A 22,464-nucleotide genomic window follows, 5' to 3' on the forward strand; every position below is an offset into this window, starting at 1 on the left:
CAAGTTAGGTGCAGACTGGGCAGCTGGGGCTCCAGTGTGGAGCAGTACCAGGATGACCCGATGCTGCTGTCCAGATGCCAGTTCTGATCTTGGATCCCTGGCTGTCTCACCAAGCCCAGAGACCTTCAATAGCTTGAGGCACGCCAGGGCCAAGCTGCTGTGTGCCTGGCAGGACACAAAGGGGCCCAAGTAGCAGCTTTTGCTGTGGCTGGGGATTGGTGGGGTGAGCAAGGCTCTTCCCATGCTTGGGGGAAGCTGTGTAACCATACCTCAGCCTAAACCCAAGTCCCTGTGAGCCCTGGAACCTGGGCAGAGGGGAGCATTTGGCCTGGCAGCTCTGGTGGAGGCCTGGTGAGCTGACATGAGTTAGTATGCTCCAGCCCCTTCAGCCCTGGAGCTCACAGTGCCAGGCACATTTATTTCACTGCAGCCCCCTGCTCCCACCACCCCAGGTCTCCATGGTTAAGGAGGTGGTATTTGTCATGGTGAAACACAGCAGGGCACACCAGCTCTCCCAGCAGCAGGCAGAGAGGAAGCTGTGCTGTGTGCAACTGTACTTGCTGGCCCAGGCTCCCTCTCCTCTCTCCAGGTGTCCCTCTGGGCCCCTAGCAGGGCCACAGTATGCGTGGGCCTGCTCAGGGAGCCTTTAACCCAGCAGCAAGTCCAGCCATTTAGTGACCTAGAAGCAAAGAAGACTTGCAGTTAGTTGAAGCTGGTGGGGAGCAGGTAATATCTCAGTAGGCAGGTCCCTGCAATCAGTTGTGCATCACATGGTCCTGTTTAATGCCAAGGTAACAACCATAATAACCACACTTCTCTGTTCTGATGTATTCGTAATGTTTAATGTGTGGGTTTCAGCAGCAGCACGGGAGGATTTTGAGGAGCTGCAACACTGATGATCAAGAGGCATGTGCCAGGCACACTGGCACCCTCAGGTACCAGCCTGTCACTGGCTTCATGGATATGAGGGCACCCCTGGAACTGGGGGCCCTTGCTGAGCAAGTGGTGTTGTAGTGGGAGCTGTGTACTGGCTGGGCTGCAGCAGGTGGTGGCTGGTGGCTGGAAGGCAGCACCTCTTTGCAGAAGAAATGGCTCTTTGTGGTGAACACACCAGTACTGTGAGGGTTCTGAGGTGCCATGCTGCTTCCCCTCCTCGTTTGTGCTCACAGATGAAGGCAGGTTGCAGGGAGGTTGAATGTCATGGCTGTGGCACTGGGTTTGTCAAGAGCATCACTGTGTGTGGATGCTTGGTCTGGTTTGGGTCTCAGCTCTGTCCTAGATCAGAGCAAGCTGGGGAGGGGGCTACCAGGGGCGCAGCACCTCAGGGGATGTACACAGCCCTGTGTGGTGCCTGCAGACGCTCCCTCTTACTCAACTTCTCATCTCCTCTGAGCAAGAGGGTGCAAGCGAAGTTGTCTGGGCCAACTGGGTTTGGCCCTGACAGCATAAGGGGTGTCACAAGAGGAGCTCTGGCTTGGGCAACTCTGCTGGTACTTACCCTCTCTTACAGTGTCAAATGTTCCCTTGTGCTGCCTTTCCATATCCCACTGAATATCAGTAATGTTCACCGAAGCCTGGGGAGTTGTTCAAAGACTGTGCGGGTCAGGCCCAATATCCACACGTTGCTTTAGAAACAAATCTCTCTAAAAGCTCTATATGAATAGGGATCAAGGGAGCTTCCCAGGGCTTCTCCTGGCTCAATGGAGCAAGTAAGGACAGGTTTGGATTCTGCCACTCTTTCCTCCATCAGCGTTTGCAGCCCTGCCTTCAGGGATGGGAACAAAAAGTAAAATTAAGTGAATCTGGCAGGCCCATCGCCATGTCTGGGTGTGGGGATTGCAGACTGTAAATATGCTCCTGAAGTCTTGTGTTTTGCCCTTATTGGCAAATTGGCTCATTCCCAGGAGCTTTGGCAAGCCAGTGCTTGGCTTCTCCTGGCCTGGTAGCAGAGCTGCTGGACGTTCCCTATGTGCCTCTGGGGAGCATCTCGTGGGGGCAGCATCCTTGTTCCCGGCTGCTGCCTGCTCTGCCCACAACAGGAACTCTCTAGCTGAGCACTGAGGAGCTGGAAGGGTTTGGTGACTGCCTGTCGGGAGGCAGGAGTGGACAGATGGGGTCTCATCTTTCTGCTGGTCCTGCAGAGCTGGTGGGCTCGGCTGCAACCTATGCCCCTCCTGCCGGCTCCTCCATTGAGCGCAGGGTGCTGCAGCTGGCATCAATGTGGCCCTGGGGCCTGCCGCAATTCCAGCTAAGGCGGCAGCACTGTAGAGACAGTGTTTGCAGCAAGAGCGAGGCCCCATGGCCCTGCCGAGCTCACTGCTCTAGCAGGAGAATGGGAGAGGGTGGGTGGGTGAGTGGGTGGGTGTGTGTCACATGCGTGAAATCCATCAGATTGAGATGACATGGATTCATTCAACAGGGTAGGGGGAAGGAGAGGAGGCAGGTACATGCAATTTAATTTCATATTGCTCCCTCCTGCACCTTCTTGGGAGCTGCCTTTCCTCTTCCAGCCCACCTGTCCACCCTGACATAGAAATTACGCCATGTCCAGCACAGCATTTGGTGCATGCAGCACTGGAGGGGGGCAAGAGTGTGATTCAGAGCTGAATCAGCTGCTGGTGTTCAGCAGTTTGCACCCAGAGGGCCTGATTTTCCGGCTGTCATCATTCAGGCTGAATTCTGTGCTGTCCAGGAGTTCTCTCGTGTGTGCGGGCAAAGCTGCATGCAGGTATCCCAGTGGGAAGGATGTGGCTGGCCACGGGGCTGGTAAGCTGGAAACCAGAGGTGTGAGCAGAGCAGGGTGACCATGTGAAGAGGACATAGTGTGCCCTGATGGAAGGCAGGTGCTTCTGCCCATACCTGAGCACATTCTCCTCTGTCCCTCATAGGAGAGCCTGGTCATCGACAGGCCCCGAGTGCGGAAGCAAACCAAACACTACAACTCCTTTGAAGAGGATGAGCTGATGGAGTTCTCTGAGCTGGACAGTGACTCGGATGAGCGACCCACACGCTCACGGCGCTTCAATGAGAAGACACGACGGTACCTGCGGGCTGAGTGCTTCCGCGTGGAGAAGAATCTGCTCATATTCGGGTGAGTGATCCCCTCCCAGAGAGTATGGCCACAGCCTCCAGCTGCCCCAGTGTGCACGTGGGCCACTCGCTGCCCCAGCCACTTTCTGACAATCCTGCTTGCAGTGTCCCCTCCTTCCAGCAGTGACCTTCCTGGTGGGACCTGGGCTCTAAGTGAACATTTGGGATGGAAGGAGTGTTGGGGGGCAAAGCATGAGCTGGCAGTTGGTGCTTCCAGAGTCTGCTCCTGCCTCTGATCTGTTCAGTGCGGGGCAAACCTCACCCCTCCCTGCTTCCTGCTGTTGTGGGGGCTCAACACCCCTGTCCAGGGGAGCTGGCGGGGCCATGCCTCTGAGTGAGCTTCCTGGAGAGAGATGCCAGTGAGGTCTCTAGTTGCACAGGAATGTTTACTCTGTTCCAGCTGGGGACGCTGGAAAGATATCCTGACCCATGGGCGGTTCAAGTGGCACCTGAATGAGAAGGACATGGAGATGATTTGTCGGGCCTTGCTGGTCTATTGCGTCAAACACTACAAGGGGGATGAGAAGATTAAGAGTTTTATCTGGGATCTCATCACACCGACGAAGGACGGGCAGAACCAGGCTCTGCAAAATCACTCAGGTATTGCGTGTTCTCTCTGCCATTGCACCTGTACCCACCGCCACTGTGTCAGCCTACGGGTCCAAGGCTGCAGAATTCAAAGCAGAGCTGACTGAAACAGCCATCAAGCAGCTGTGCTTGAGCACCATCACTCTCTCTGCACAGAGAAGGTAGCTGCCATGGGACTGACCTCCACACTGACCCTCAGAGCCAGCAGCAGAGGCTAGCTGGGTGGGGAAGGCTGTTTTCTGGCTTCCAGTGCCATGGCTGGTGCAGAGAGCGCCTTGTAGTGGGAGCAGAGATGCCATTCCACTCCCACACGGTTTCCTCTGGCCTGTGAATACTGTCAGGGTTCCCACACACAGGGAAACACTGGGCAGTGAGCTTGTGGGGTGCTGGTGACTGTATGAACACATTGGGGGTGATAGATGTGAGGGTATTTATTCCACTCAGAGCGTAGACCTGCCTGACTGTTCCTCAGGGTATCACAGGACGTGGTGTGGATCGTTGTGCAGGGACCTTACCTGTGCCTGTTGGCAATCCCAGCCCTAGCACCAGGCGTGGCACTCATGGCTGCACTGGGGAAGCTGGCAGTGCAGTCTGTGCAGCCATCTCATGCCAGGTCACCAGCTTGTGCCTCCTCTCATCACGGTTCTTGTCCCAGACCTACTGGTCTGCAGTGCCTGCCCTGACGCATGGAGATCCAGTGTTGGTTTGTCCTGAGACTTCTGCATTGCAGAATCCTACCCAGGTGATGCTGCCTTCTCTGACTCCATCTAGCAGGACCCTTTATCTCAGGTTTGGCTGGGCCTTCCCTGGTCAGAGGACTCGTATGCTTATTTTCCATTATGTGTGAGTGCCACATATCACACCACATGACCAGTCTGTAATTGCGTCTGCATTCTGTTGCGTGGAGGCTTCCACTGTATCCTCAGATTCTGACAGGGACCACCCAGAGCCTTCTCCAGCCCCTGTCTCTGGCTCTGCCTGGACAGCAGGGCACTGCAGATTCACCCCCTGCTTGCAGTGTCTGCTCTCTGTCGGCATCCCTTGGGGCTGGAGCAGTATGGCTAATAGAGCCTGCCATGCAAACAGCATCGTGCAGCCGCAGTGGCTTTTGTCTTTAATGGTACAAAGACACAGCCAGTGCTGGCATCTTGGATCACTGCAAGGTTGTGGCGTGGGAGATGTGGTTGCTGCCCGTTCTGTGTCAGAGGATTCTGCACTGACCTAGCAGCACAGTGCCTGCATCCTGCGGCTTTCAGGACAGGTGAGTTGTGCCGGGAGGGCTGGCAGGGGGTGGGGGCGGGCCCAGCTCTGCCTCGGAGTGGTCAGAGCACCATGGCTGTGTGCTGCTAGTTGTGCACTTGTGATCTGTGGCACAAGGTGAGTAATGAGGAGGCTGGGACTCTCCAGCCTGCTTTGGGCATCAGGGAGCCAGACTGAGACCTGGCTCTCCTGTTTTGAGGTGGTGGAGCACAGGAAAGGCTGTTCTGGAGTAGTGCTGTTGCTGAGCCCTGAGAACACTGTGTGTTACTTGGCACTTAAAACCCAGCATCACCATTTCCTTCTGTCTGGAAATGTCTGACTGGCTTTACAGTGTGAGGTCTGAGCACATGGCCTGCCCAGAGTGGTGCTGGGACTGGACTTGAGAGCCCTGTGGGGACCAGAACAAGAGTGAGAAATAAACTGGCTGATAGGAACGAGCTTGATTTGGGTAATACCAAGTAACGAACAAGCTGTGGTTTCAGTGGAGGGTCAGGAATGCTTGAGTGCAAGAGCAGCACAAAAATTGGATGTTTAGCAGAGGGAAGCAACTGGGAGCTTCTGCATGACCTCTTCAGAATGGCTTTTCCCACCAGTGAAATCTCCATGTGGTCTTGGCCAGAGGGATGATTAAACCGTTTAGCCTGACCTCAGGAGCTGGAGGAGAGCAGAACCCTCCAGTGCAGAGCAGCCACTTGGCAGGTGCTGCTGTGGCTTGCCAAGGAGCCTGAGGTACCACCCACGTTTGCAGAGAGCTGACCAGGCAAGACAAGCTCTGGGCCTCCCTGATGTGCAGGAAGCAGCAGAAACCTCCAGCCTTTGCTATAGCACATCCTGGGATTGTTTCTTCTCAGTCCCATATCTGCGTGACTACAAGGGGCAAGCGCAGCATGTGGGCAGCCCAGCTCGGAGCTCTGCTGTGATTCAGCACTGTCCTGCCTTCCAGAGGCCCAGCTGCTGAGGAAACAGCGTTTGCCCAGAGTTCGTCAGGCTGATCCAGTGCTGGGGACAGGAGCCCTGGTGCCCACTGCAGGCCTCCAGCAGCCACCTGGGCTGCAGCTCTGGTCCTGTCATGGAGCTGCAAAATTTACACAGGTGTTGGGGACACGGTGACACTCTTTTCATCCTTGGTGTCACAAGACCAGATGGATGGGACAGGGTTGCTGAGGCACTTCTTTCCCCTTTGCACACATAGGCAGGAGAGGACATCCGCAGGACCCTGCCTTGGAGGCGGCTGCCCAGGGAAGCAACTCATCCCTCTTGGAAGACCCCAAACAATAGTGACCCTACCAGGAGTTGTTTCCACGTTCTGCATGTTATTTCAAGGTTGAAAATGTGTTTAATTTTCAGCTCCAGCCACGGGATCTCATTTTATCTTTGTCAGCCAGCCGGGCCTGCGTCCCTTTTCCCTTTGGTATGTTTACCAAGTGTAAATGCCCTCTGCAGTGATCTGGTTCCCCCACAGCCCTCCTCCTGATGCACTGAATGGGAAACAGCCCTTACAGATCAGATCATCAGGATTGTCTTCTGGTCCTTGATCATTTGGGAGTCTCTTGTTTGAACTCTTGTCCCAAATCATTTTGTTGTCCCCATAGGGTAAACGTCAGAGCTTGCTGTAGTGTCTAGGTAGGGCTCTAAGAGTTGTGCCCAGGACCAAGGTCACTTGCGTGCTTCTGTGCGATATTTTTATATGTCAAGGGGCCATGTTATCCTTTGGGCTCAGCGCTGCACTGAGAACTCTCAGCAGTTCAGTTTCTGTGGTGATCCCTGAGTTTTTCTTGGAGACGGAGCCTCCCATGCTCTGTGTTTACCATGTGCATTTCCCCCACCCTGGCTTGCCAGCCTGCAGCCAGGAGCTTTGCAGCAGCCTCCTCCAGCTCCCCGGCTCTGCTGCCCTGTCTGGGCACCACAGCACCAGAGATGCCTTGTGGTGGTGCCTGGCCTGGCACACGGTGCCCATGGTGCTCACTGGCTGCCACTTGCTGTTACAGGCTTGTCAGCACCAGTGCCCAGAGGCAGGAAGGGGAAGAAGACGAAGAACCAGATGCTGCTTCCTGAGATAAAGAACGCGGACTGGCTTGCCACCTGCAACCCTGAGGTCGTCCTGCATGATGACAGCTACAAGAAGCACCTCAAACAGCACTGCAACAAGTGAGTGCAGGAGCCCACGCCAGCTCATGGACACCGTGGGCTGAGGGCTTTTAGCATGAGGAGGGTGGGAGGGAGCTGCAAAGGGCTCACAACCCACGCAGGATCACTGTGCTCCAGCTGCTGCACCACTCTCAGAAGCTCCTTCAGTTAATGGGAGCCATGTCCTGACAGCAAATCTCCAGCCACAGGGCCCCAGCAGATTGCAGGGCTGGGCACTGTGGTGTGATGCCACGTGGCCAGTGCCCATCCTGCTTTGAGAAGGTGGGCCCTCCCACGTGGGGAAACACAGCGTCGAGCAGGTTTCCCTGGCCTTGCTGACTCTCAGAGCATCCCCCTGCAAACACTCTAGCAAGAGCTGTTGGGCCAGACCCTAGGCTGGCATCTGAGCACTTGCATGCTAGCATATGTTCCTCTTTGCTGCCCCGGGACAGGGTTCTGCTGCGGGTGCGAATGCTCTACTACCTGAAGGCTGAAGTGCTGGGGGAGGCTGCAGACAAAGCCTTCGAGGGAACCCCTGCCAGGTAGGGACCTTATGGTGAACCCCTGCACTGCTTCTCGGGGAGGTGGTGGCAGTGCTCAAGCACTTCCACAGCCATCCAGCCCAGCCACGTCTGGGCTCGCTGCAGCTGTGGGTGAATCAGACCCCATGGTTAAATCCCCAGACCTTGCTCAGGCAAAACTTCATCCTTAGATGGCAGCTCTGCTTGAGCAGGGACTGCAGCCATGGCAGCCCTGTTGGAGCAGCTCTGAGGCTGCAGTGCCAGTCTGGGGCGTGCTGAGGCCACTCGGGGAGACCCTGCAGCCTGCATGGCCTCTAATCCAAAGTGGGAGCCCACAGAGACTGGGGGCCAGGCCTCAGAGCAGAGCGTGCTCCATTGCTGTGGCCTGCCGTCCCTTTCCAGCACAGAGGACAAGGGGACCAACAGGCTCTGTTAATGCCACTGAGCCCGCAGCCTGTAAAGACTCGGCTCTCAGTGCTTCAGAGAAGTGTGTGATATGCCAAGGAGTAGGGGCTGCTGCCTTCCCCAGCACAGCTCCATCAGCGTGAGCCTGTACAGAGGGGATGTTGCAGCCCACCCCACCAGACCTGCTATTCTTCTGGGGCTGGTAGGTTTCAGCTGGTTTCCCCCAAGAGATGCTGTTCAGATCAGATAGAATCTCCAGTCCTTTGCTGTTGCTTGGGTGGGAGAGGAGAGGAGCTGTGCAGCCTCCCCATCTCCTAGAGAAAGAGGATGGGAAAGGCAGTGGGTTGCAGTAGAGCCAAGGCTCCAGCTCTCTGAGGCCAGGGAGGCGTGCATGCCAGGCCATGGTGGGGCCCTAGGCCAGCCTTGCATTCATTAATTGTCCCCATGCCAGCGAGTGATGGCTCCTGTCTCCCCCCTGCCCCTGCTCAGCAGTGCCCAGTGTGCTCCAGTGTCTGGTGAGGCCGGGAGAGGGGCATTCATACCTTGTCTGCCACAGGGAGCTGGATGTTCTGCTGCCAGACATTGACTACGTGGAGATCCCGGTGGACTGGTGGAATGCCGAAGCTGATAAATCCCTGCTTATTGGCGTCTTCAAGCATGGTGTGTACCCAGCTTGTCTGGTGGGTGCTAGTGCACGAGAGGGACCCAAATGGAGCATCTGGCCAGAGCTCCAGTACCTGTAGGGGATGTCACGTCAGTGCAAGGGGAGCAGAGCTGCAGCCATGCACCACAGCCACACAGTGCTAAGGCAGCTCTCCCCAGGTGCTGGCAGCTGCGCTGCTGCCAGCTCATTTGGGTGGTGGAATAGGCGCACTGCGGTGCCCAGGGTGGCCGTGCCTGGACTTGTGGCAGACTCCTCTAGTTTGCCAGGAGCAGCATGCAATTGCCACCTGAGGGTGAGGAGGAAGGCACAGAGCCTGTCTGGGCATCCTCAGCCTTGTCATGAAGTCCTGCTGTGGCTTCCAGGAGGCGTGGGGCTGTTTGCTTCCAGCTGCAGCCTGCCACAGATGCAGTGCGCAGTTCCGTGCACCCAGCCTATGTGCACCCAGCCTACGGAGCAGGGCTGCCTGGTAGGATGGAAAGACTGACCTCTCTGCCTGCTGCCCAGGGGCTGCAAAGCAATTAGCAGCTTTTGGGAAAGTGCTCTGAATTTCTGAGGGTGAGAATTGCTCTCACAGCAGCACAAAGAGTGAGAGCCAGGTGGGGAGCTGTGTCCCACAGAGCAGGAGGTTTGCCTGAACCAGGCTCAGGCCTGGCTTTTTGTTGTCTTTCTTCTTGATGGCCTGTGGCGGCTGGCAGGTTACGAGAGGTACAATGCCATGAGGGCAGACCCGGCGCTGTGCTTTCTGGAGAAGGTGGGCATGCCAGACGAGAAGCTGCTTTCTGCAGAGCAGGGTGTCAGCGATGGAGCCCAGGATGCTGCTGAAAGGTGGGTAGGGGATGGAGCCAAGCTCTCCAGGGGGGCTGTCTGGCTCACTCTTGGGGGCCATGCTGGCAGTGAGGCAGTGCTGTGGAGTGGGCTATGCGCAGGGAGGAGGAAGGAAGCACAGTGCATCTGAGCACAGTGGGCAGGGGAGAAAGTAGTGGGGAGCTGGCTCCCCAGTGTGAGGTGTGGGGGGGTGGCACGAGCACCAGTTCTCCCACAGCCAAGAGGGCTGTGCTGCCACTACCAGGGACTAATTCACTCTCTTACCCAGGGGCAGCATGGAAAAGGAAGACAGCAGTGGAGAAAAGCTGGAGGGGCTGCCAAAGCAGGAGGTGAGTGGGACTCACAGTGGTCCATGCACCATCTGCTCTTGCCAGGCCTGTCTTGCTGCCCTGCAGTGCAGGCTTGGCTCTGTCAGCTCTGCTGCGGGGCATGGGGGAACCAGCGGTACCAGTGACCCTGCTGTGTGGCGGCTTTGCCATTCCATGCATGGGCTCTGCCTCGTGCTGTCTGCATTGTCTCTGCTTGCTGGAGCACAGCTTCTGCTGTTGCTGCTGTGTTCTTCATGTGGACCTGGGCAGCATCCACCTCGTGGGAGCTGAGGGATATTGAGGGCTGGGGATGGCCAGGGGTGCTGGCTGTCACACTCTGCTTCAGGAGCCACGTGGGACCCTGGCAAAGGATTCGGGGATGTCCCAAAAGAAATAGTCCTAGGGGAGAGGAAGAGAGTGAACAAGACTGCATGGGAGGGTGCAGGGTTCGTCTGAGCAGCAGAGGCTGTCACACTGCTGCTGTCTGCACAGTGGCACTGCAGCCTGTGTCACTGTGGTGGACCCCCTCCTCCAAGCCAAAAAAGGACAGCGCTGCCCCTCTGAGCCGTCATCTCCCCTGTCTGTGCTGCTCGGATCCCGTGTGCTGAGGGCAGCCAGCAACTGCAGCCCGAGGACACAGAGCATGCAGCCCTGCCCATCCTGCCACCTTGTACCCTGCCAGGGCTGGGTGGGCTGTGGGTACAGGAGGTTCTGTGGGACTGGAGAGCCCTCTCTGATGGTTTCTTTCTGCAGGACGTTGTGGCAGCTGGGGTGGGCGAAGCCAGTGAGAAGCGGGACGAGCCAGTGGCAGGTGAGGCTGTGTCAACTGTAGCATGGACCATGGCTTCCCAGCAGCAGGCACGGCGCAGCTGGAGCCAGAGCGGCGAGGCCGGTGCTGTGGGGTGGGAGGGACACTCTGCTGGGTTGAGGGGGATGAGCCGCTCTCTGTGGGGGGGTGAGGTACCTTAACCCAGGCAGACTTTGGTCAGGGCACCCCCATGCAGAGTCACATGTGGCCCAGAGATGGGCCCTATGGCAGGACAGCCAGTGAAAAAGTTTCCAGCCAAAGCCAGACAGGGGTGACTAGAAGCCATTAGCCTGCCCTTGTCCATGCAGCTGCCTTCATGAGATGAGTGTGCAGGGTCTCTACAATGGGCAGTGCTGGTGGATGCCATGGGCTGGCTGGCCCTGCTGCTGAATGGGGAGGTGCAGTCCTCCCCCCTGCATGGCCTAGCCCAGTGCCATCATTCTGCCCTGGTACTGCCTCTGGGCTCTCTCTAAAGGAAGCTCAGAAATGGTGAGGCTGTGAATCAGCAGCTTTTGAGGTGCAGAGACCCAGGGATGGTCAGCACAGCTACCCGCTCATGACTGTGATCCCTCATGTACCCCATGGGAGGGGGAAGGCAGGAGAGAGCTCTCGGAGGCAGCCAGAGGGATGCAGGAATCTGTGGCTTTGAGTGTGCATTAAATACTAATGTCCTTGCTGATGTTTGAAGCCCAGGATGGCTCCGACTCAGACAGATCCTGCTGGCCTGTCTCATCTGCTCTCACAGCCAGACTGCGGAGGCTTGTCACCGTCTACCAGCGCTGCAATCGCAAAGAGCTGCCTCCTCGTGCCGAGATGCTCATGCCTGGTAACCATGGATACTGGCTGCAGGACGAGATGTTCAGGAGAGCCTCTGAGATGGACTCGGTGAACAAAGAAATGCAGAAGAGGTAACACAGCAGAGCATCCTTTCCAAAGCTCATTTAGGCCAGTTGAAATCCCTGCCCTCCTGGATTTACCCAGGTAGATGCCACCATGGCTGTCTGGGTAGCCAGCTGCCCATGCACCTCTGCATGGTGGGAACACTGCTCCCAGCCGTGAGGGAGCCTGGTGGCTCAGGCAGCCAACCCAGCCAGGGAGCAGCCTTCACTGTAGTTTGTGGGTAGCAGCTGGTGACATGGTGAAAGGAAGCAAGGAGACAGCTCTTTAGGGTCAAATCCAGTGTCTGCTGGGCCAGGGATCACCCCCCAGCCCCAGCAGAGCGGGTGCTGCTGAGCAGTGTTGTGCACTGTAGATGAGGGCTGATGGATGAGTCCTGTCACAGCCCATGTGCATTAGCCTTTCTGACCCTCATGACTCTTATGCCTCTGCGTTAGCCTCCTGCTCGTGACCTCAGGAGCCCAGTGGTGGCATATCCTGGTTGCAGTGTGCTCCCATTTCATTTCCATCCCAGTAAGTGAAAGGACATTGAGGCCATCCTGGCACTTTGAGTGGCTCTCTGCAGAAACCGGGGAGGGCATGCAGCAGGGTGATGCTGCCTTCTTCAATTCCAGTTCCCAGTATGCAGCCCTGGGACTTCCTGAACCTCAAGGACTCTCTGCGGTCAGTAGTCCTCAATGGCTTTTGTCTCCTGTGAACCTGTCCCCATTGAAGGAACCCACATAACTGCTTGGTATCAGTGCTGCCCTGCATTCTCTGTTCACGGCCTCCTTGTATGGAAGCTGCTCCAGCCCACTGATATTCCTTCTCCCTCTGGACCCCTTCCAGTTGTACCGTCCCCTGTTCAAGGTGGGGGCATGTTGTGCTGTGAGCACCACAGCGGCCTGGTATTTCCTGCTCTTTAATTCTGTGGGCATTGGGTTTTTTTGGGTCTCCTTGCAGGAGTGTCTTGAGCAGTTTCCCACCAGTCTTTAACTTGAGGCCTTTCAACAAACTCCCTGCTGGGCTCCTTGGTTTGGATCATTGATTTTTTTATTAACTTTCTTCTTGTTACTCTCCTTTTTGGAATCACATATCACTTGCAGAGGACTCAGGCCCCTGGGAGCAGGGATGGACATGCTGGTCTATGTATTTTGGTCAGCTGGGGAGTGCTGTGGGTGCTGTCACCCTGTCTGCTCTCCCTTGACATGTCTGAGCTGCTTGCTGGTGCTGGCTCAGAGCTGCAATTCAGAGGAGCCGAGATTTGACTTTAAGCTTTCTTTCGCCCACAGCACTCATCTTTCTGTGCTGTCACCTGCTCCTGTGCTTGCCCTGCCATTTGCACCCTGGTCTGTTCTCTGTGACCTGTTTCTCTGCTCTCTGTTTGCTGAGGGCTGTATTTGCCCAAGATGCTTTTCATCTTCTCTGTCCTAGATCATTCCTTTGAGTGATACCCATGAGGTGAAAGCTCAGAGGGTCCAAGCCAGAATGGAAGTTGTGCTCGAACAGTGCTGTAACTGAAAGCCCCCATCACCATGGCTGCTTTCCTTCAGTGGGGAAGGGGTGACACTGACCCCTGGGCACCCAGGAGTCCACAGGAGTCAGTAGGGTGGATAGTGTTTGTTACTGGGACCCTTAGGCAACAAACCCCAGTCCCAGTTTCCCTCTGGAAGAAAGCTCTGCCTGCAGGACCTTCCTTTCTAATTCCTGGTACTAATTTCAACTCTCCGTTGGCCTTTCCATGGAGGTGATGATACAACTTGCAGGAAGCAAGTAGGTGAGATGGGTTTGTGCCTCCATAGAAGCTGCTGGAGCCTGCGCTCTCTTGGCAGCACAGCCAGGAGCTGCATCTCGTGTTTTTTTCAAACAGTCAAGAGTGATTTTTTGACAGTGAGCCAAGAGCCAGAGTACCCATGGCCTTTGCTTCTCACTATGTGCCTTAAGGCAGAGGATCTCGGGTTGTGGTGATCTCCCTGGTGTGCTCCTCCTGGCAGCTCCCCCAAAACTCATGGGCAGTAACTAGATGGTCATCTTGGAGCCTCCGCCTGGTGCCTTGCCAATGCTGGGACCAGAATGTGTCTCAGTCGTGTTCATGTCTCCTCCCCGTCCCACAGGTGGACCAGGAGGGAACAGGCAGATTTCTACCGCACTGTCTCCTCCTTTGGGGTTATCTATGACCAGGAGAAAAAGGTCTTTGACTGGGCCCAGTTCCGAGCGATCTCTCGACTGGAGAAGAAGACAGATGAGAGCCTGGAGAAGTACTTTTACAGCTTTGTGGCCATGTGCAAGAATGTCTGTGGTCTCCCACTGTGGAAAGAGGATGGTGAGTGGAAACTGCATGGCCTGTGGAGGGGTAATGGTAGGTCCATGTAGCCATAGGTTAGAAAAGGTCCCACTGCTCTTGTGGAGCAGGAGAGCAAGGGCAGAGTTTCAGAGACAGAGGCAGCAAGATGGCAGGCAGAAGGCTTGCAGAAGCCATGTGCATTTCTGGCTGCCTTGTCACCCATTGTGTACCGCCTCCCCAGCACAATGGGAAGGTAGGGCAGCCCTGTGGGTTCCAGCCCCTGCTCTCACAGAGCTCTCCCATGAAATCACAACCAATTTTATACAAGACGGCAACCTCTAGATGTGAGGGAGGAGAAGTAGAGAAGCAGCAGATCACATCTCCTCCACACTGGAGCTTGGGATTGTTTGGGTGATATGTATAGCTGCTTTCTTTCCGAACATCTCTCTGCTGGCACTGGACAGAGTCTGCACAGTGCCCCTGCTGTGGCATAGCTGACCAGAGAGCTCTGCTACAGGGTAGAGGGAGTCTGAACCCACTGCAGGAGGCTTGGGAAGCCTGACCAACAGACAGGGCATCCATTTTGTCAGAGTGCCCTGCAGAGCCCCAGTGCATTGGCATCATGCAGGACATGGCAGATGAAAATCTGCTTTGGGGCTATTTAAGCACAAGGTGATTTGCTTCTGACAGAAGCAGAAAGGATTTTGTCTCATATCTGTCAGGAGGTCCGGTCTCAGGTGCAGTTCCTTGCATGTGTGTATTAATGCCTTAGGTGGGTGTTCCTCATCAAAAGAGCTGCGTGAGTTGAAGGACTCCCTTCCCTGAGAAGCTGCTGAAGGGCTACCAGAGGCTCAGACCCCAGGGAGCTGCTGTGCCAGCAGGTCCAGGCAGCTCCAGCACTGGTGGCACTGGTGGAGCAGAGTTCAGACAAGACTCTGAAATCCTCTGCAGCTGAGTGCCGCTCTTGATCCAGCTGCTAAAGTTGAGGGATTTTACTCCCGTGTGTCTGTTTAGTCATTTAGGCAAATTAATGGAAAGTGGTGAGACTGGGAAAAGTAGCCTCAGCAGTGGCTACAAGCACTCCCCCCACTTCACGTGCAGTCTGAGCAAGAGTTAAGACTCATCTTAACTCATCACTGCCTCTGAGAACATCAGTCTGTATAATGGGGCCCTGGCTTTTCTGTCCCTGCTGTAGGTCCCCCAGACCCCGACATCTACGTGGAGCCCATCACGGAGGAACGTGCTGCCAGAACCCTCTACCGTATCGAACTTCTGCGAAAGGTGCGCGAGCAGGTGCTCAAGTGTCCGCAGCTCCATGAGCGGCTCAAGCTGTGTCGGCCAAGCCTCTACCTGCCGGTGTGGTGGGAGTGTGGCAAACATGATCGGGACCTGCTGATCGGCACCGCCAAGCATGGCCTGAATCGCACGGACTACTACATCATGAATGACCCCCAGCTGTCTTTTTTAGATGCATACAGGAACTATGCCCAGCATAAAAGAACGGGGCTCCCAGGCCCAGAAACTCTGTGCTGCCTTTACCAGACTAACTCCAAACTCTACAGTTCCCCTTTGTACAGCCAGGTGGACCAGGCTTGCGAACCCCTGGAGAATGAAGCCGAGAGTCAGATCAAGCTAGAAACCATAGACAACGCTATGTCTCAGGCTGGGGGCAGTCCGCCAGATGCAAACTGTGACAGATTCATGTCTAAAGTCCAGGACATCATTTCCAGTAACTTTGATGAGAGCTCTCTGCCAGACTCATTGGTGTGCATGATGTACGATGAGAAGGCCTGTAACAGCGAGCAGAGCTCCCTTGCCCGAGACAGCCCAAGTTGCACAGATGTTGGAAGCAGCATTGCTAAACTCTCTGAGGGCAAGCTAGAGGGGGATGAGGATCCATCCAGCTGTGATGCAGACGCCATGAAAGAGGCTCCCTTCCTAGAGGGTCTGCAGGTGGGTTGTGACCAAATGGACAGTCAGAATGAGGAAGCTGAGCCTTCACCTTCTACCCCTGAAAGCAACCCTTCGCAGAGCATCCCAGCAGAGCTCTGTGAAGCCTTGCAGCAGAAGAGAGACCTCGCCAGCCCTGAGACAGTGCTGCCTGAGCATGGTGCCGTGGAAGGGGTCATAAGCATGGGGCTCTACAGTCCCAGTCTTCATAATTATGAAATAAAGGTTCCTCCTGAGCAGAGGTTCATCAATCTGCTGCAGGAGAAAGGAATAGAGGCAAAGTCAGGGCCAAGTCAGAGCCACAGCGAGGAAGATGAGGAGGAAGAAGATGACGATGATAACTCTGAGGCAGCAGCAGATGTTGTGGAAGGCTTGAGCGGTCCTGAAACCAGGGCTGGTTGTGATCCCGAGGCTAATGAACCAGGGGGCGAGGAGCAGAGCTCTGGCCTCCCCACACCTGAGGACACTTGCCCAGAAGACATGAATGGAGAGAGAGAGTCCCTGGAGCTGGCGACACCCAAAGGGCTGCGGGAGCCTGGGCCAGAGGGCAGGGAGGACCATGGCCTGGATGAGGAGAGCACCCTGCAGCACTCACCGGCTCAGGCTCAGAGCCAGGCTTTCAGCCTGCCTGCACCTCTGCTGGGGGCCCCAGGAGCAAAGCCCACCCGTGCCAGGGGGGAGGCCTGGGGCCGGGGGGCTGAGGGGCAGCCAGGCTGCAGAGAGGCCCTGCACCCTGAGCCCCAGGGGATGAAGCAAGAAGAGTGTGAGAACAGAGATGAGGGGGAGAAAGCCAGCAGTAACCAGTGTCAAGGTATGGTCCTGAGAGCTCCCTGTGGTTGACAGTCACCTCTGGCTGGCGTGGGAGGGACCTGGTGTCCTGCCTGCAGAGCCCCTGGAGCCACCTCCCTGTAGAGACAGGAGCTGGGGTCCCTGTAGCTGATGCGATTGCAGAACAAAGTGTTGGTGGCTGTGTTTGACAGCAGGACTAGTCTGAACCCCCGACCCTGAGCCCCAGCTGCCCTTCTGCTGTGAGCATCCCATGGAATGCAGGATGCCCTTCCCTTCCTGGCACAGGGCACTGCCTGGCAAGCAGCTCCTTCTGGAAACGCATGTGCCCTCCTCTACACCTGCCCAGGCTATGGGGACAGTCAGGGGTGGGGGCCACTGTAACACAGGATCCCCAGGCTCAGCCCAGGGGAGAGCTGGCCTTCCGTGAGCAGTGTGGGCCACCTGCTGTGACCCAGGGCTCCTGTGTTTCTGGGAGTGGCTGGCTGAGGAATGGGACCCTTGTGGAGACAGCAGGGCCTGGGGTGGGAGGGTCAGGGGAGTTACTCCTGGCTTGAGAGGGCAAGAGAGGCAGGGTGGTGATGGGCTCTGTTCTCTGTCGCTTTCTCAGATGGTCCAGAGAAGTACTTGGAGGAAGAGAGCAAGAGTTCTGCTTCTGTCCTGCCTGGGGAGATTGATGACCTTCAGGATGCCCGGGCACCAACCATAGCCCAGCTGCTGCAGGAAAAGACGCTTTACTCCTTCTCTGAGTGGCCTAAGGTGAGTTTAACACTATTTGTACTGCAAGTGTTACTGTGTAGTTGTGAACAGCAGTGGCTCACACAGCCCCAGCCCTGCCTCCTGGTCCTTCACACACGCCTCCCCATGGATGCTTTAATTGGGGTGCTCTTCCCAAGCACCTGTGCTGTGGACATGCCTACCCCAAAGCAGTTCCCCACCAAGCTGAAGTCATCAGGGCTGAGTTTGTCTTTGACTCGTGTATGTCATCTCAGCATTAGTCATTCGAGTCCCAGCTTGCCACCATCCAATTCTGTTTGCAGGACCGTGTGATCATCAACCGCATTGACAACATCTGCCATGCCATCCTGAAGGGCAAGTGGCCCTCTTCCAGCCAGCAGTTCGAGACACAAAGCCTGCTGACAGCTTCAACAGTAGCCAGCAGTGCTGGCAGCAGGAACAGCTTCGCCGAGTCAGAAGCCCCTGATCCCAGCTACAATAACGGGGTGTTAATCTCACAGGTACAAAAGGTGAGGGGGGGCCTCAGGCAGGGACAGGCTTGGAACTCTGGGGTGAAGCATTGCTCGGAAGTGCTCAGGAGTTTCCCAAGCAGAGCCTGAGTTTTCACTGCCTCTTGGTGCCACTTGTGGTGTACAACACGTGGCTTAAGCCACTTGGTCCCCGCCACTGGGGGCTCCTGATGAGGTCCCCATACTCTCAGCCCCCCACCAGCCCTGCTCCCCTCCTAGGAAGGCAGCTGTTCTGCAGCAGCTCTGTAGCATGTGCAGCTGTAGAGGTGCTTCCAGAGTCACCGCTGCAGCACCTGGAGTGGTGAGGGAGAAAAGGGGACACTGCCCTGGTGTCCTAAAGGAAAGGGTGCAGGAGAGGGAACTGCCCCATCAGTGACCAGCTCTCTCTCACCTCTCACCGTTGGACACAGTGCAGAGACAGAAGCTGCTGGCTTGGGACTCCAAGCCTGCCTGCCCAGCAGCTGGCAGAGCACCCAGGGTTATAGCACCTTGGGAGATTGAAGTGTGTGTGAGGGTGCTCCTGCACTGTCCCCACACAGGGAAAGAGAGGTGTGATGTGCCCAGGGAAAGGACATCCTTCAGGGCTGCTGTGTGCATGCAGAAGAGCCTGACCATTAGCTCAGTGTTGGTTTGAAGAGCTGTGGTCCCTGGGCACTGCGTGAGCAGCCTTAACCCTCTCCATGGCTTTGATATATGCAGGAAGGTTTCCTCACCCCTGCCATGGCAAAGGATGAGCGGAAGCACAGGAGGCCCTATGAATTCGAGATGGAGAGAGATACCAAACAGAGGAGCTTGGAGCAGCTAGCAGCAACCCATGTTCATCCTCCCATTGTGCTGAATGGCTGGCGTGACGCAGCGGTGGACTTGTCCAGAGCCTCTGATGGGTCCCCGGGGAACTCCTCTCCTTTTCCCCTGAACACAAATATGCCCAAACTGGGGACCGTGAACACCCTCCAGGGCTCCCTGGGCATGGACTTGTCTGGCATCCTCCAGGCAGGGTTAATCCATCCTGTCACAGGACAAATTGTAAATGGCAGCCTCCGAAGAGACGATGCTGCCATGAGGAGGAGACGGGGCAGGAGAAAAAATGTAGAAGGGATGGACCTCATCTTCTTGAAGGAGAGGCCTCTTCCAGCCAGGCTGCAGGTGGGTTGATGCTCCCCCCATTTCACATGGCCCCAGTGGAGTCAGCATGATCTGTCTGATGGTCCAGCTCTCCCCTACAAGCTCTGTTGCCCATGACAATGTGGGACCTCCCCCCAGGACAGCTTGGCTTGTGCTGGAGCAGGCAGGAGCAGATACTACTTCAGGGAGGAAGGGAGGTTTCCCTCTGTCTTGCAGCACTCCACCTGAGTGTTTGAGTCCTGCTAAGCATTATCAAGAGCAGCTATCACACCTCAGAGGTTGTCTAGGGTTAGAGAACACGAGGAAGGATCCTGGACTGCACTGGAGCTGTGGGCAGGAGCCTGCTGCACCCTTTCTCCTTCTGCTCTGGGATCCACTCAAAGAAGAATGGGGCTCTGGGAGCAAGATCAGTCCCTCTTCACCACTTTTAGGAGTGATCTGGGGGGAAGTTGGTCCTCATGGTGATTAGGGTGTTTCCAGGTGAGTTCGGAAGCATCTCCCAGCTGTCTGTAATGTGTGTAATGTGGTGGTGGGTAGTGATTTAAGGAACAGCCACTGAGAATATGTGGATTAATCTGTGTGATGGGAGCAGACGACCTGCTTTGGGAGCTCTGCTTATCTGGGTGCCTGTGCATCACCACATGCTGCTGATGGGCTCTCCCTTCTCCTCCCTCGGGCTCTCCCTTCTCCTCCCTCCACTTCAGGATGTTCAGGAAGACCAGCCACAGCCCTCTCAGAACAGTCCCCTCCCTGATGGGCCGGTTGCTGCTACCTCAACTCCACAGCCAGTCCCAGCTGCAGGCAGCCAAGCAGAGAAGGCTGTCCCGAATAAGAGTCTCCTCGACTGGCTCCGTCAGCAGTCTGACTACACAGTTGACGTTCCCGGCTTTGGCACAGTAAGGGTGGCCTTTGGTGTGCACACACACGCGCGTGTGTGTGTGTGCGCACGTGCGCGCAGGTGTGTGTATGTGCACGCGCCCGTGTCAGCCTTGTGTATTGCCCTTTGTGTTAGATTTTCTGCAGCTGCTTTTGAATTCAGGCCTTCCACAAAGTGTTTCAAAATGCAACCTTTTCCCCTGTACCATGGCTTGTGGTGTTCATCAGGGCTCTGTGGAAGGTTCGTTACACGTCTGGGAGGTGAGCACAGTTCCCTGTACAGCAGTGAAAGGCACTTGCTGAGCTTGACTTGCTGAGCAGGAGGGTCCTCCTGCCCCAAGATCCAGTCTCCAGCTCCAGTGCATCCATCTGCCCAGTGCACAATGAGTCCAGTGTCTTCCAGAAGCACCAGGGATGGGGAGAAAAATGGGAAAAAGGATTTGGGATGCTCGGGGTCTGCCTGTGTTGCTCCCTTTCACCTGAGGGCATTTTAGGCAGTGCTGTTGTATTAAATAAGGTCCCCAGGCAAGAGGAAACCACCTCGCTTTAAAAACTGGGCTGAGGCAGCTGTGCTGCAGCCACTGCAAAGGCCTTGGCTGCACGGCCATGGGTGCTGTCAGAAAGCAGATTGGCAGAGTTGGGGGGCAAAGTCTGTCTGATTCTTCTTGCCATCTCGTAAGCATCCACTTCTTGGTTTCACAGGTTGGTTTGCTTCAGGTTTCAGCTTATTTAGCATATTAGACCATGTGGTAGGCAGAGCGTGGGGTGTAAAACGGGGCAGGAAGAAATGTGGTAATTACATGACTACATCTTGGTCCTGGAGGACTGCGTGCCTGAGGCAGGGATTCCCTGGAGCTTGGAGTACAGGCAAGGCACTAGTGTTCTGGAGCTTGTTAAGAGATGAAAGATGAGGAGACCAGCGTTTGCTCAGGCAGGATGGCCCTTGCTTTTCAAAATCCAGAGATACATGCAGCTCTGCATGCAAGGCCAGACTCCCAGGAGCACTCCAAGAAGCAGTCAGATGATGGAGCAGGTGCCTTCCCACTCCTTCCCATTGCCCCTGACTTTGTGGGGGCTTGCTGGAGCTTGCCTAGTCTGGCCATGCTGCTGGTGAACCTCTTGCTCCCAGTAGGCCCCCAGTGCCCTAGCCACCCTGCAGGATCTCCCCTGTCAGGGCAGGTGTCCTCTCTCCAGGTGGGATAGATTGAAAGCTGCTTTGGGGTGCAGCAGCAGCTCAGCTTTTTGAAGGACAGACCATGCTCAGGGTCTTTGACTCTCAGGAATTGGAGCCTGCAGTAGCTCATTATAATGCTACATCCCTGCAGGCACGTTGACACCCGGACTTGGTGCACACGGTGGGTGTGCAGGAGCTCAGCTCTGTAGGTTGCGGTCCTGAAGGGCTCTGATCCCAAAGAAACATGGTGCAGCAGCTCTGCGGTGGGAACAGCTGAAATAGGAGTGAAAGAAAGCACAAATGAGCTGGCAAGAAGCGGGTAGCCATATCAAACTGACAGGAGATGGCACATACAGACCTGTTACCTCTCTTTCCTAGTTGTAATTAGCACCTCATTTACAGATGTACATACAGATGAAATGGCAGCAAGTATTGCAGTTTTAGGACTGGAGGGGAATTGGAGAGGGCTGGAGCAGTCTAAGTGGGATACACTGAAAACCCCTTTATACCTACAAAATCAGGTTGTGCTCATTTGAGAGCTGGTCCTGTGGCAGACCAGCATGTGCCGCTCGTGCTGCTCCCGCCCAAGTCTGCAGGGACCCTCTGTCCCTCAGGAGCTCATCTGTGCCACTCCCTGCAGGGCTTGTAGCCGTCCAGGCTCACTAAGCCATCTAGTCTCATTAACATTGTCTTGTTTGCACTCCAGAATTTCTCAGACAAGCCCAAGCAGAGGAGGCAGCGCTGCAAGGACCCCAGCAAATTGGACATTAACTCACTCACGGGAGAGGAACGGGTGCCTGTGGTACATAAGGGTACCGGACGGCGGGTAAGCAATGGCCTGTTCTGTGCTCTGCCCTTGGTGTCTTGAAATGCTTAGCAGACCCTGAGCTCACCTGGGGGGAAATTTAAGCCAGAGAAGCCTATGGATGGGAGAAAAGCCTGGAACGCGGGCGTCACTGATCCATGCCTTCCTGTGACGCATGTGTGCCCAGGGGGACACAGACCTGTGGAATAAGTGTTTTTTCTCTGTGAAGTAAGGACAGTCTGAGTGTTCACCCTCGCCAGGGTATTACAGACCCCACAGTGGCAAAGGGATTCATCCTTTGGCTTTAAAGCCGCCATCAGCACAGCTTTGGCTGGTGCTTCCTGTTCCTGGTTTGTTTGTTTCCCTTGAATTCACTGCAGTATGCCACAGATTCTAATATTGCCAGACAGATATTTTTGTTTTATTCCTCCTTATGAGGTGCAGGCAGAACATACCAATACCCAGGCAGGTGCTGGGCACGCAGGAATTAGAGGATTTGAAGGGCTTTTTCTTGCTTACTGAGCAAGGAGCACAGATTTACTTGTCTGCAGTTTAATCTGCATGTGCACTGATGTTCAACTCTCTGAATGAGAAGGGACATTCAGGGATACTTTCCACTGAAGTCCAGTTCTTAAACACACCCAGGACTGCACCAGGTCAGAAGGTGGTGTGACATTAATCTTATCTAAAACCAAAGCTAAAGAGTAAGGCAGAAAGAGGCTGTTTCAGCCACGTCTGTGTTTCC

General features: G+C 55.6%; 1 protein-coding gene across 11 annotated transcripts in view; it reads left to right on the forward strand.

Annotated features, from left to right (window-relative positions):
• Positions 1–22,464, forward strand: part of CHD6 (chromodomain helicase DNA binding protein 6) — a 92,961-nt gene that overhangs the window by 64,423 nt on the left and 6,074 nt on the right. For 7 of the 11 annotated variants that reach the window (XM_055721637.1, XM_055721641.1, XM_055721638.1 and 4 more), the window contains 16 exons: positions 2,889–3,091; positions 3,491–3,690; positions 6,927–7,086; positions 7,518–7,607; positions 8,548–8,651; positions 9,351–9,480; positions 9,749–9,809; positions 10,542–10,599; positions 11,285–11,504; positions 13,587–13,795; positions 14,952–16,517; positions 17,103–17,251; positions 17,533–17,739; positions 18,439–18,885; positions 19,569–19,760; positions 21,621–21,740. In XM_055721637.1, the coding sequence (XP_055577612.1) occupies positions 2,889–3,091; positions 3,491–3,690; positions 6,927–7,086; positions 7,518–7,607; positions 8,548–8,651; positions 9,351–9,480; positions 9,749–9,809; positions 10,542–10,599; positions 11,285–11,504; positions 13,587–13,795; positions 14,952–16,517; positions 17,103–17,251; positions 17,533–17,739; positions 18,439–18,885; positions 19,569–19,760; positions 21,621–21,740 (4,116 nt within the window). The remainder of the gene's footprint in view (positions 1–2,888; positions 3,092–3,490; positions 3,691–6,926; positions 7,087–7,517; positions 7,608–8,547; positions 8,652–9,350; positions 9,481–9,748; positions 9,810–10,541; positions 10,600–11,284; positions 11,505–13,586; positions 13,796–14,951; positions 16,518–17,102; positions 17,252–17,532; positions 17,740–18,438; positions 18,886–19,568; positions 19,761–21,620; positions 21,741–22,464) is intronic. The other 4 variants (XM_055721634.1, XM_055721640.1, XM_055721642.1 and 1 more) reach the window with 2 other exon arrangements.

This window comes from Falco cherrug, chromosome 10 (assembly GCF_023634085.1).
Source record: "Falco cherrug isolate bFalChe1 chromosome 10, bFalChe1.pri, whole genome shotgun sequence".
NCBI classification, from domain to species: domain Eukaryota; kingdom Metazoa; phylum Chordata; class Aves; order Falconiformes; family Falconidae; genus Falco; species Falco cherrug.